Source organism: Stegostoma tigrinum, chromosome 16 (genome assembly GCF_030684315.1).
Source record: "Stegostoma tigrinum isolate sSteTig4 chromosome 16, sSteTig4.hap1, whole genome shotgun sequence".
Lineage (NCBI taxonomy): Eukaryota > Metazoa > Chordata > Chondrichthyes > Orectolobiformes > Stegostomatidae > Stegostoma > Stegostoma tigrinum.
The window spans coordinates 53,122,829-53,135,898 of NC_081369.1; the positions used below are offsets into that span (position 1 = coordinate 53,122,829).

The 13,070-nt window shown below is 43.7% G+C and overlaps 1 protein-coding gene across 1 annotated transcript in view; it reads left to right on the plus strand.

The window, feature by feature from the left end:
* Positions 1–483: 483 nt before the first annotated feature.
* The window catches only part of LOC125459673 (CBY1-interacting BAR domain-containing protein 2-like), a 50,971-nt gene continuing 38,384 nt past the window's right edge, over positions 484–13,070 (plus strand). The window contains exon 1 of the mRNA XM_059651765.1: positions 484–714. Coding sequence (XP_059507748.1) covers positions 674–714 — 41 coding nt within the window. The 5' untranslated portion in view covers positions 484–673. The remainder of the gene's footprint in view (positions 715–13,070) is intronic.

The following is a 13,070-nucleotide window of genomic DNA, read 5'->3' on the forward strand; positions in this document are numbered from 1 at the left end:
ATCGTTCTTAGTGTGTGGACCAGAGCTGTTCACCATACCCCAAGTGCGGTCAACTTGAGGGTCTCTGCAAGAAAACCTGAGAATGTATGAAAATATTATAAAAAAACAACTGAGCTAATTGATCATGAATCTTTCCGATGCTGCAGGAGCCTCAAAATTTGACAACAAATAATCGCGTTGGAAGCAGATTCAGTACTAACCTCAAAAGCGAACCAGCTCTGTACTCTTTAAAAGGAAGACACATTTGCGGGGCTATTAGGGAAAGTGCAGGGGAGTGGGAGTAATTGAATTGGATCCATCAAATATTAAGGAGAGGTGTGATGGCTCAAATGGCCCCCCTCTAGCACTAATGCGTGCTTAGTTGTGTAGATGGTTCTTTGCTGCCATCTAGTGAGCTTTGAGGGAAATAATGAGCAATATCTGAGATGAGGGATGGCTTTGTGTGTTTATCGTTACTATAACAACCACTACTTGAGCAAGGTTTGCCTTTTCAGAACGGGGCTGCATATTGTCTGCTGTTTAAGTAGGAGAGGAAATTCAGAACGTTTCCAGTGAAATGAATTCTCTATCGAGGTAAGAGCAATGTGCCTCTAAATCCACGCTTAGAAATGTGGCCTTAGACTAAGTGAAAACAGACAGCAAGATTTAAAACGTGGGACTGTGTCAGTCATCAATGCACACAGCAAAACACACTGCCCTTGGTTTAACACAACGGTAAGCCTGATCACTTTAAGCAGAATTTAAATGTAAATACTTCACATTTGGAGACTTCAGCATTCCGTGCTGTGGCAGTCTGTATTTCATAAATTTGGAATATGAGCAAGATCAAGTACAGCGACCGTTTTGAGTCACCTTGCCAAGGTAAGATCCAGTCAAGGGTTTAATTATTCACCGTGAAATACTGTGAAATAAGTCGTCTTTTGTGTTTCTGAATGTGCGAATTGATCATAAAAGATTTGGTCGACAAATTGAAAAATGAAAGCATAAGGTGTTTTCCTTCTCTACTTAAAGGGCATTACAGAGCAAATGGTCATTTTAGTCAATGTTTGTGTAGTGAAGGCAATAATAACATTGTCTGTATTATGCACCACAGCTGTCAGTAAATGTCTTTCTTTTCTGCCATTGGGTTCCTTCCCTTCTCTCAGAAAGTATTGTCATCTTGTGTCAGCTGCGAGGGACTTGAGGGAATTTGGGAATAAAGTAGATATTGCTCATCTCCAATGAATCTGGACAAATCTAGTGATTATCCTGCATTGTATCAGAGGTAATAGGAACTGCCGATGCTGGAGAATCCAAGATAACAAGGTGTAGAGCTGAATGAACGCAGCAGGCCAAGCAGCGTCTTAGGGGCAGGAAAGCTGACATTGCGAGCCTAGACCCTTCATCAGAAAATGATTTTCTGATGAAAGGTCTAGGCCCAAAACATCAGCTTTCCTGCCCCTAAAATGCTGCTTGACCTGCTGTGTTCATTCAGCTCTACACTTTGTTATCTCTCATTATCCTGTGTTGTGTTCATTTATCAACTTTCCATCCCTTGCGATGTCTTTCTCAATCGCTGTTGAAATAATTTAAGTCAGCAACAGTACAGTTATTAAATACAGGCCTGAACACATGATGGTATCCACATAGTAATAGTTCACAGGTATTGATTAATTGGCTTCACAGTTAACTGCTGGCATTCTGTTCCTTTGTTTTTTTCTCATATCCCCATTTATACCAATGTAGTTGACACTTAACTGCCCTCTAGGTGATTAGGGATGAGCATTAAATGCTGGCCTAGCCAGCAAAACCCACATTTGGTGAATGAATAAAATCATGCCCTGTTCAATTCATTATCCTGCTGCCTGCTCCTGAACCAGTTAAACTGTTAAAACCAACCGGAATAGCAAATCGGGTGCCATTATTTCTGGAGCCATAGTGTAGCGATTGTAATAAGGTCAACAGATGGACATCTTTGTATTCGAATTCTCTGATGGGAGCTATTAACCTGGTCCAATCAGGGAGCCCTGGCTGACAGATATAAACAGGAGTGTCAGACATCCTGCTCACTCTGAGGGAGCTGGATCTGTGTCAAGGACTTTCCATGTGTAAATAAAGGGTGACTTGGTGATGAGATACTAGTGTCTGAGAAGTTATTTCAGTGGCAATGAGAATAAAGCACACCCCTGAAGAAATTTGCTTGACACAGAATTTTTAGGTTGGGGTAAGCACTTTTGGCATTGTCCTGATATTTGGGAAGCCTGACTTGTTCGGCTCTGCTGTCAAAGACTATGTCCAGTCAGTAAGTGGAAAGAATGCATTATTTTTGTGTGCAAATTATATTGAGGCAGATGAAAAGTAATGAATAATTCTCCTGACAGCTTGTGGACCCATAGCTTTTTCAGTCATGAGGAACCTAACTTTCCCTGAGGCACCAGATACTAAAACCATTCAAGTGTTGACAGATTTAATGAAGTAATATTATGACCCTGAGACTCCTTTATTTCTGAGATGCGACTGGTTTTACTTGGCAATTTGAGAACCAGAGGAATCCACATCAGGAATTTTAACTAGGTTAAGAGGGCTAGCAGGGGCATAGGACTTTTGTTTAACCCTAAATAAGATGCTGAGAGACTAGTTGATACCTGGAATTAATGATGTTGCATGCAAAAGCGCTTAGTAGCTGAAGCCCAACTGGATTTCAAACAAGCACTGCAACTGGCTTTGTCATTGCAAAATGCAGTGCATTTGAGTTGCAGGGTATTCCAATGGAAGTAAACACACTCACCAGTCCGAATGAGCTTGGGGAACACCACTTGAGTGAAGGCAATTGCATAACCACACTCAGGAGATTTCCTGAACAGTGGGACTTTAGATCAGCCCGAAGCAAAACCCCAAAACAAAGCCAAGCCTTGGCCAAACAGTTAACATTTCCTTCAGGAACAGGGCTGGCAAGCCATTGTAGTTGCTACCAGTATGTGGACTCAAGGCAGTAAAGGAGTCCTACCAGACCTAAACTGAGTAAGAAAACTCGCGTCAATATCCAGGAGAATGCATATCCTGGAGAATCTACCAACTTCTGCTTTGGGACAGCTACAATTCCTTAGCAACTTCCAAATCAGAGCCAATCAAAATGAATGCCTGGTTAAATGGTCACCCAGTACTAATAGAGATTGATAATGGTGCAACTGTTTCAGTGATCACAGAACCAGTCTGCAACAAAATTCACTTTGGACTCCAGCCCTTAGGTTTGTTGGAGACCTCAACCAGGTTGAAAACCTATACTGGGGAACCTTTAAAAATTAAGGGTACCACTTTGGCTCTAGTCTCTTATGAGAAGCAACTTGTTGAGTTACTACTGATTGTAATAAAAGGCTCAGGTCTAAGTTTGATGGGGCAAAACTGGTTGAGAGATTTACCTTGAGTGGCTCAACATCTTTCAATTAGAAAAAGGCTATATGAGTGAAGTCCTCATGAAATTCCTGGATGTCTTTCAGAAAGGTCTAGGGACTATCAAAGGAGACAGCTCTCCTTGCATGTTGACCAGGAAACAATTCTACATCTCTGTAAGGTCCACCGACTGCTATATGCCTTACAGGCAAAAATGGAGGCAGCAGTCAGGAAGCTGGAAAACGAAGGGATCATCAACCCAGTGCAGTTTGCGGAATGGGCAGCACCGGACGTACTGAATGTGAAGCCTGATGTGTCATTTGGCTTTGTGGTGATTTTAAACAAATGGCAAACTGTTTTTCATGGCTGGATAATTATCCAACCCTTCGTGGAGAGAACTTACAGGCAAAATTGGATTGCATGTGCTATCCTTCAAGCAGTTCAACATGAACCATGCATACTTGCAATAGTGGTTACATAAGGATTCGTAAGGGATTGTACCAATATATGAGACTGCTATCTGGGGTATCATCAGCCTGTGCCACTTTTCAGCGGAAGATGGAGAACATTTTACAAGGTCTGCCCCAGATCCCCATTTATTTGGATGACGTACAAATAACAGGGAAGACCAATAAGGAGCATTGAAAGAACGTGGACTTAGCCCTTAGACATTTCTCCCAGGCGGGTATAGGCCTAAGAAAGGAACAATAAGTGTCCCAGGTACCCCAAGTGACCTACCTGGGCTACAGTCTACAAGGCCAGATTACACCCGTTAGAAGATAAAGTGAGGGTGATCTAAGGTGCCCCGACTCCCAAGTCTGTACAGGAGCTTAGGTCTTTCCTTAGGCTGGTGGATTAGTACATAAACTTCACACATAACCTGTCCTCCATCCTGGCACCTTTGCATCAACTCTTAAAGAAGAGTCAGCCATGGAAATGGTAGCATAACCAGGCCATAGCTTTCAGGGGAGTGAAGAAACAGCTATCATCCTCTATGGTGTTAGTACACTACGATCCCAAGTGAGATCTAGTATTGACGTGTGATGCATCCGGGTACAGCATTGGGGTAGTCTTAGCTCATTAGTAGCTCAATAGAAAGGAATGCCCAATAGTGTATACATTCAGGAATTTGGCTAATACAGAGTATATATATGTTCAGAGGGAGAAGGAAGATTTGGTGGTCACAGTTGCAGTCGGGATGTTCCATCAATACCTTTTATGGATGTAAATTTGTAATAATAACACACTGCAAACTCTTGCTACATCTACTTAAAGAGAACAAGCAGTGCTGCCATAGCTTCAGGCTAAATTCAGCGGTGGACTGTAATACTAATTGGGTATAGTTACATCCGGGAGGCCAAATGGCGAATGTGAATGCATTGAGCTGCACCCTGTTGGCAGGCGCACCACCAGGGGTACCGCCACTGGAAGAATCTGTAACAGTTTTAGATTTTCCAGTCACAGCTGACAATATCAGATTTAGGACACAGAAAGATCTGGTCCTGGTAAAACTGAAACAAACTGGTGGTGGTGGGGGTAACCAAAGGGCCACCACAACTAGAACTGAAACCTCTTTGGACCCAGAGAGACCAGGTCACAGTAGAGCATGGCATATTATTATGGGGAGCAAGAGTGTTTTCCCCAAGGAAAGGTTGCTGCCAGGTACTGGATGATTTTCCCCCAGGTCCATCCAGGGCTCTCCAAAATGAAGACGTTGGCAAGAAGTTATGTCTGGTGGCCAGGGCTGGATGTAGACATTGCTGCATTGGGTGGGCAGTGCCCAGAGTGCCAACAAGGGCAAAGCCCTGGACTTGGTTACACATCGACTATGCAGATCCTTTCACGGGCTCAATGTTCTTAATCATTGAAGGCACCCACTCAAAGTGCTTGGATGTGTACAGAGATAGCAGGAACTGCAGATGATGGAGAATCTGAGATAACAAGGTGTAGAGCTGGATGAACACAGTGGGCCAAGCAGCATCAGAGGAGCAGGAAGGCTGACATTTCGGGCCTGGGGCTTTCTCAGGAAAATTTTCTGAAGAAGGATCTAGACCCGAAACGTTAGCTTTCCTGCTCCTCTGATGCTGGCTGGCCCGCTGTGTTCATCCAGCTCTACACCTTGTTATCTCTGGATGAACACAGAGTTCATTTGTCAAATATGGGAACAATGATAGAAAATCTACGTGCATATTTTGAAATACATGGACTCCTGGAAGTGTTGGTCACAGGTAATGGGCCATCATTTACCAACAGGGAATTTGAATATTTCCTAAAGTCAAATGGGATTTGACATGTAAAGCCAGCTCCATACAACCCATTGTTCAATGGCCTAGCAGAAAGAACAGCCCAAACTTTGAAGGCTGGCTTAAAAAGGATTAGACTACAGTGTCACTCGATTTCAAACTGTCCTGGTTCCTATTTGATTATAGGACCAGCTCTCATGCAACCACAGGGATAGCCCCAGCAGAGTTACTGATGGGGAGAAGACTCTGTACCAAGTTAAATCTGATCTTCCCAGACCTGCTGGGGCAGTGTGAAATGGCATCAGGAACACCAATGCCATACACAAGATGTCACTAAGTAAGACACACAGTTTACTTCAGGGAATGAAGTTTAACTTAGGAACCATGGGAATGGCCCAGGAAGGGGAACGGCACGGCCGATGAAAGGTCAGACCCAGTGATGTATAAAGTTCGGGTCTGTGCGATATTCCTGAGCAAGCGTGTGGACCATATAAAAGCTGCAAACTTGCAAGTGGTGCGGGAGCAAAACATATCCGGCTCCTTGGAACAGTTGGAAAATCTGTCGGACCCATGGATTCTCACTATGTGCCAACCATTGGAGAGACGTCTGAATCTGAGATGGACACAGCAGGTCCTGCCGCTTTTGCCACTGGAAGAAGTGAGTGAATTTCTCCCAAGTCGCTTGGGGCACTAGAGGTGAGCTCCTGTTCATTACACATCTTCCATATCTGATGCAGAGTCGGTGGATCCTGATCTGGTGCTAAAAGGCCCAGTGGGGGTGCTTTAAGATAAAGGGCTGGCTATATCCTCAGCCTGAGAGGGAGAGGGTAGGAGTGATTGTAATGAGGTTAGTCAGGTGGACTTCATAGAATATGAATTCCCTAACTGGGGCTGTTAACCTGTCCAATCAGGGAGCCCTGGCTGACAGATATAAACAGAAGTGTCAGACATTGTGTTAATTCTGAGAGCTGGCTTTGAGGAAGCTGAATCATTGTCAAGACTCTCCACGTGTAAATAGAGGGTAATTTGGTGATGGCATACTGGCCTCTGTGGAGTTGTTTCACATACGAAATTTTAATTTTTTTAATATAAAGTACACATAGTGCCCCAATATTCCTGACTTTCAGATTGATAGAAAGCATAGACCAGGTTTCTGTACTAATCACAAATTATTATTTAAAGTAAATAAGGAGACTAGAGCAATGAGTAAATAGATATAAAACCTCTAGGATGTAACGAGACTAACAAAGACACTAATTCCCTCCTTAACACATACACACACACACACACACACACACAGACGCACACGCACAGACACACACAGACACACAGTCACACACAGTCACACACAGACACACACTCACACACACATACACACACACAGACACACAGATACACACACAGACACACACACAGACACACACAGTCACACAGACACACACACATGCACACACACACACACACACAGACGCACACGCACAGACACACACAGACACACAGTCACACACAGACACACACTCACACACACATACACACACACAGACACACAGATACACACACAGACACACACACAGACACACACACACAGTCACACATGCACAGACACACACACACACAGACACACACACAGACACACACACACACACACACACACACACACAGAAACACAGATACACACACAGACACACACAGTCACACACAGACACACACACACAGTCACACATGCACAGACACAGACACACACACACACACACACAGAAACACACACAGACACACACACACACAGACACAGACACACACACACACAGACACACACACAGACACACACACACAGACACACACACACACACACACAGACACACACAGACACACACACACACAGACAGACACACACACACAGACACACACACACAGACACACACACACACAGACACACACACACACACACAGACACACACACACAGACACACACACACACACACACAGACACACACACAGACACACACACACACAGACACACACACACAGACACACACGCACACAGACACACACACAGACACACACACACAGACACACACACAGACACACACACACACACAGACACAGACACACACACACAGACACACACACACAGACACACACACACAGACACACACACACACAGACACACACACACAGACACACAGACACACACACACACACACACAGACACACACACACACACACACACACACACAGACACACACACACACACACACACACACACACACACACACACACACACACACACAAAGCCAAACAAACGGGGAAAATATTTTATTGGCAAAGATAGAAAAAAAACTGGTGAGTGAGTTCAGTGGCCACTAATTCTTGAACCCGATCAGAGATGATCCTACTTCAGGGAGCCAGGCCCTTGATGTAAAGACATCTTTCTTCCAGAAGATTCTATTGGCTAACAAGAAGTACAGAGTGACTGATTCACATGGAAAATGTCTTCGATTTATCAAATCCACTCAGTGCAACTGCTGTAAGAAAGGTAACTTTCTTTTCAAGTTTAAACCTTTTGTATAGTGCGGCGAACAGGCATCTTCTGTAAACAGCAAATCTTTCTGTTTCTTTCTCTCTCTCTGTATCTGTATCTTTGTAAGCTGCATCCTGTTCCAACCTGCTCAGATAACTGAGAACCAATCAGCTTCACTTGTAAACAGCCCCGATGGTCCTGTTTGTCTGCGCATCGCGAGAGCCCAGAGCCACAACAAAGTTCGCAATCTGTGTGGAATTATGCAGGCATCCCGATAAATCCAAGGCAGGCTTTGTACAGTCAGGGGTTTTCGACTCCCCACAAGCTTCTGATATACTCCAATAGTTGCAGCATTAATAAGGCTAACAAACACACAGAATGCTGGAGAAATGTGGCATATCTGAGTCGACCGTGAGAAATTCCTGCAGCGATGCCCTGGGGACTGAGTTGTCTTTGTATAGCCCCTGTCACAGTCTCAGGACATTGCAAAGCAATTTCTAGCTGATGAAGTAGTTTTAAGGTGTTGTTATGTGCACATTATTGCAGTGGTTTACAGTTGCCTTCTGCTGCACAACTGAGGAGCCTCTCTTGCATGCCCTGCTTGTGTTTAGGCACATTGGAGGGATTTACAGGCTGACAAACAACTGCTTGACCATGTTATAAATGCACCTTCATGTCCAACACTTCTTTTCTTGGGGCTCAGACTCACAGCTTATACAACACAATCTAATTTCCCTGTTTTACCTCAAGTAAAATGCATAAAGCAACAAATTGCACAGCCTCACTCTGACTGAGGTGAAGATGTTTTTTGTGATGTTGCCGTTGGATTTCTTAGTGACTAACTTACTTTGGCCTCTTTGTCCTACACAAGAGGAAGCATTCTCCCCCAGTCCACTCCTGATTATCTCCTGCAGCCCAGCGACACGATACACTCTCAACCTTGGTTCTTCAAGTGAAGCCTAGTTAGCGGAATGGGTTTCAGTGGGGAAGAAGGGAAGGAAGACACGAGGGGTGGAGCAGTGTGGGGGCTGATTGCCCCTTAAAAAACTGGCATCTTCAAGCAGACAGAAGTTTGGGTAAGGGGTGATGGGTGATTAGGAGGTCAGATCTCAGTACAAGGCTGCAAATCGCTCACCCACAAAGAGATAAGTAAGACAAAACCTCCAGCCTACCTAAGAGAAGCACAGATGTCAACACAGAGAAAACAAGCGCGATGGTGCAGTGCAGGAGTTGTGGGGGGGAGATAGGCACCCGCTGTCTGTAACTGCATCTACTCCATGGCCCTGAGCAATCTCCTGCAAGTGGCTGACTGGCAGAAAACCAATTAACAACCTGACAAGTAGGACCCAAAGTGGAGGCAAATAAATCAAGAATGTTGATCAAATTGTACGTTAAAATAATTACACACTTGAATGAGTGCATCCCTTGCAAAATAGCGCCATCAATTATTTAACAGATTGCTGTAGGATATTTCAATACTGCTTCGTGAAAATTTAATTCCTAGAGATAGGAGATGAAACTGAATTGTGTTGAAAACTCCACAGTGAAACAGTTGAATTGCGTAGTCAGAGACAGCAGGTGTAGAGCTCTCATCCGCTCTGTTGCTCCCAGCCCAGTGCCTTCCATTAAGAGCTTTCTTTCTGAGGATGTAATCATCCTAAGAAGTTTTGACAGTGTAGATGTCGAGAGCTCTCTCATAGTCAGGGAGTGAGGAACTATAAGGGGGTGCAGTGCCTGGATGAGGGGGCAGCCATTCAGGACTGAGATGAGAGAAAATGTCATTGCTCAAGTGAATCTGGGGATTTCCCAACCATGGGGAGCCGTGGATGCTAAGCTGATGGAGTTGTCCTTATTTACTGAGGTAATGCACTGGAACTGAAGCCACAGTATTCCCTGAGTTGCCAAAAATGTGAAGATGTAATGAAAGTACTGGAAATCACAATCCTACTGACTGCTACCCATAATCAAAGCAAACCGCACCAGGTTACTTCTGTAACAGTAAAAGAAACATTTATTCTAACAGTCCTAACCCTAAGAAGAGCAGCAAAAGAAAAAAGGATTTCTAGTTTATGGACTCTATACTTTAGCCCTTCTATGATTTACCCAGACATGTGCGCACACGCACACACACATATGCACACACACACACACACACATACGCATGCACGCACATGCACACACTACGTACACACACATACGCACACACACATGCACACATACACACACACACACACACACACACACACACACACACACACACGAAAGAAAAGCAAAAAAAAAAGCAAATGTTATGAATGGAGAAGAGAAATGCTCAGGAGAGCACAGTTCTATATCACCAGTCCAAATTATAGAGCTAGATGGTCTGGTTTTGCAATCCCAACAAATCTTCAGTCATGCCATAGTGTTATCTGCACAGTGACAATCAATTTTTAGTTCATTTCTTCCTTGTTTGAATCTGAGGTGTTTCTTTTTATGTCTGGACTTTAGAATTATTTCTTTCGGCGTACCTGATGTAGCTTATCTGTGCTATCAATAGCATATTGAAGAGATCAACTTTACAGAGAGAGGAGAGAGTGTGGTTGATGCAATTGAATTCTGAAGGTCTCCTTGACTCTCTTTCAGTTCTCTCACAGAACTGATGCACCTTGACTCATCAAAGGGTTGTTATTCTGAGCTCTCTTGAACCCACAACAAATGGGTTCTAATTAATCTAGACCCAATTCCACAAAAAGTAATATCATTTCATATTCAGGTGGGTTCACTCGTTTTTCCAAACAACTCTGTGAACATTCCCTCCTTTTTAAAGGCAGTGTCCACATCTCTCAATTTCAGTCCAAAATATAAAAAGACGTGGCCTCTTACAAAGTATATTTAAGGCTAAGGTTGCTTTTCTTTGAACACAAAGTGGAAGGGGCAGAAAAATGGAGTTCAGCCACAATCTTACTGACCAATCTTCAAGAACTGAATGACACTCTCCTTCTCATCCTATTCCTATTTCTTACCCAAGATAGCAGCCCATAAAATGTCAGAATATCTTATTATTAGCATAAAAGGAAATCCTTCCCTTGATGGAATGGATTCCTGTTTAGTTTGTTGTGCTCCGTTTCGTGGATGCCTTTCTGTTGCCTCAACCATGAACACAAAGTTAAATGAGCCTGGATAATCTGCATCAACAGTTTATTTGACCATGGGTGGCATTGCTATATAATACAGTTAGCACCTGAAAGGGTTAACTGGCATAATGAGATAAGCTTCACCTAACATAATGAGAGGCATAGATAGAGTCGATAGCCAGAGACTATTTCCCAGGGCAGAAATGGCTAGCACGAGGGGTCATAGTTTTAAGCTGGTTGGTGGAAAGTATAGAGGGGATGTCAGAGGCAGGTTCTTTACGCAGAGAGTTGTGAGAGCATGGAATGCGTTGCCAGCAGCAGTTGTGGAAGCAAGGTCATTGGGGTCATTTAAGAGACTGCTGGACATGCATATGGTCACAGAAATTTGAGGGTGCATCCATGAGGATCAATGGTCGGCACAACATTGTGGGCTGAAGGGCCTGTTCTGTGCTGTACTGTTCTATGTTCTATGTTCTATGTTCTAACAGAATATAGAGGAATGTTCCCGGGAGGAGCTAGCTGGTCTGTTTTCAACTCAGGGCTAAGTCATTTTAGGTAAAAAAATAGTGTGTATGTACTGTTAAATACAGACTGAGGTTGTGAAAATGGCTCTCATGGGCTCAGCTGTAATGTAACTATCACTAAGTACTAACTAATAAATCTATTCTGATTAACAAGATGGTGCCTCACTTCTGTTATAGACATTGCAAAGGCAATCTTCCCTACTAACTTAGACTAATGCCAATAAGAAGATTGGCGGCAGTGAGCCTACACATTTGATTGGACAAGAGTGCAACAGATACAATGCAGTCAGATCTAGTTTATGAAAATATAACAGATATGGCCCTCAGGCCCATTCTTCCTCTGATGTCTACGCATTTGCACGCTGCAAATAAAATAAACTGAACAGGAATCAGAAGTGAGAAATCTGGCTGGTTCTTTCCTCTTGATCAAAGAACAAAGAACAAAGAAAATTACAGCTCAGGAACAGGCCCTTTGGCCCTCCAAGCCTGTGCTGATCGAGACCCTCCATCTAAACCTGTCATCTATTTTCTAAGGGTCTGTATCCCTTTGCTCGCTGCCCATGTACCTGTCCAAATATATCTTAAAAGACACTAGCGTGTTTGCCTACCACCTCCGCTGGCAACGCATTCCAGGCACCCACCAAGCTCTGCGTAAAGAACTGTCCGTGCATATCTCCCATAAACTTTCCTCCTCTCACTTTGAACTCATGACCCCTAGTAATTGAGTCCCCCACTCTGGGGAAAAAACTTCTTGCTATCCACCATGTCTATATACCACATGATTTTGTAGACCTCAATCAGGTCCCCCCTTAATCTCTGTCTTTCTAATGAAAATAATCCTAATCTCCTCAACCTTTTTTCATAGCTAGCATCCTCCATATCAGGCAACATCCTGGTGAACCTCCTCTGCACCCTCTCCAAAGTTTCCACATCCTTTTGGTAATGTGGCAACCAGAACTGTATGCAGTACTCCAAATGTGGCTGAACCAAAGTCTTATACAACTGTAACGTGACCTGCCAACTCTTGTACTCAATAACCCATCTGATGAAGGAAAGCATGCCATATGCCTTCTTGACCACCCTGTTGACTTGCGTTGCCACCTTCAGGGAACAAGGAACCTGAATAACCAGATCTCTCTGTTCATCAATTTTCCGCAGGGCTTTTCCATTAACTGTATAGTTTGCTCTTGAATTAGATCTTCCAAAATGCATCACCTCGCATTTGCCTGGATTAAACTCCATCTGCCATTTATCTGCCCAACTCTCCAATCTATCTATATTCTGCTGTAATCTTTGACAG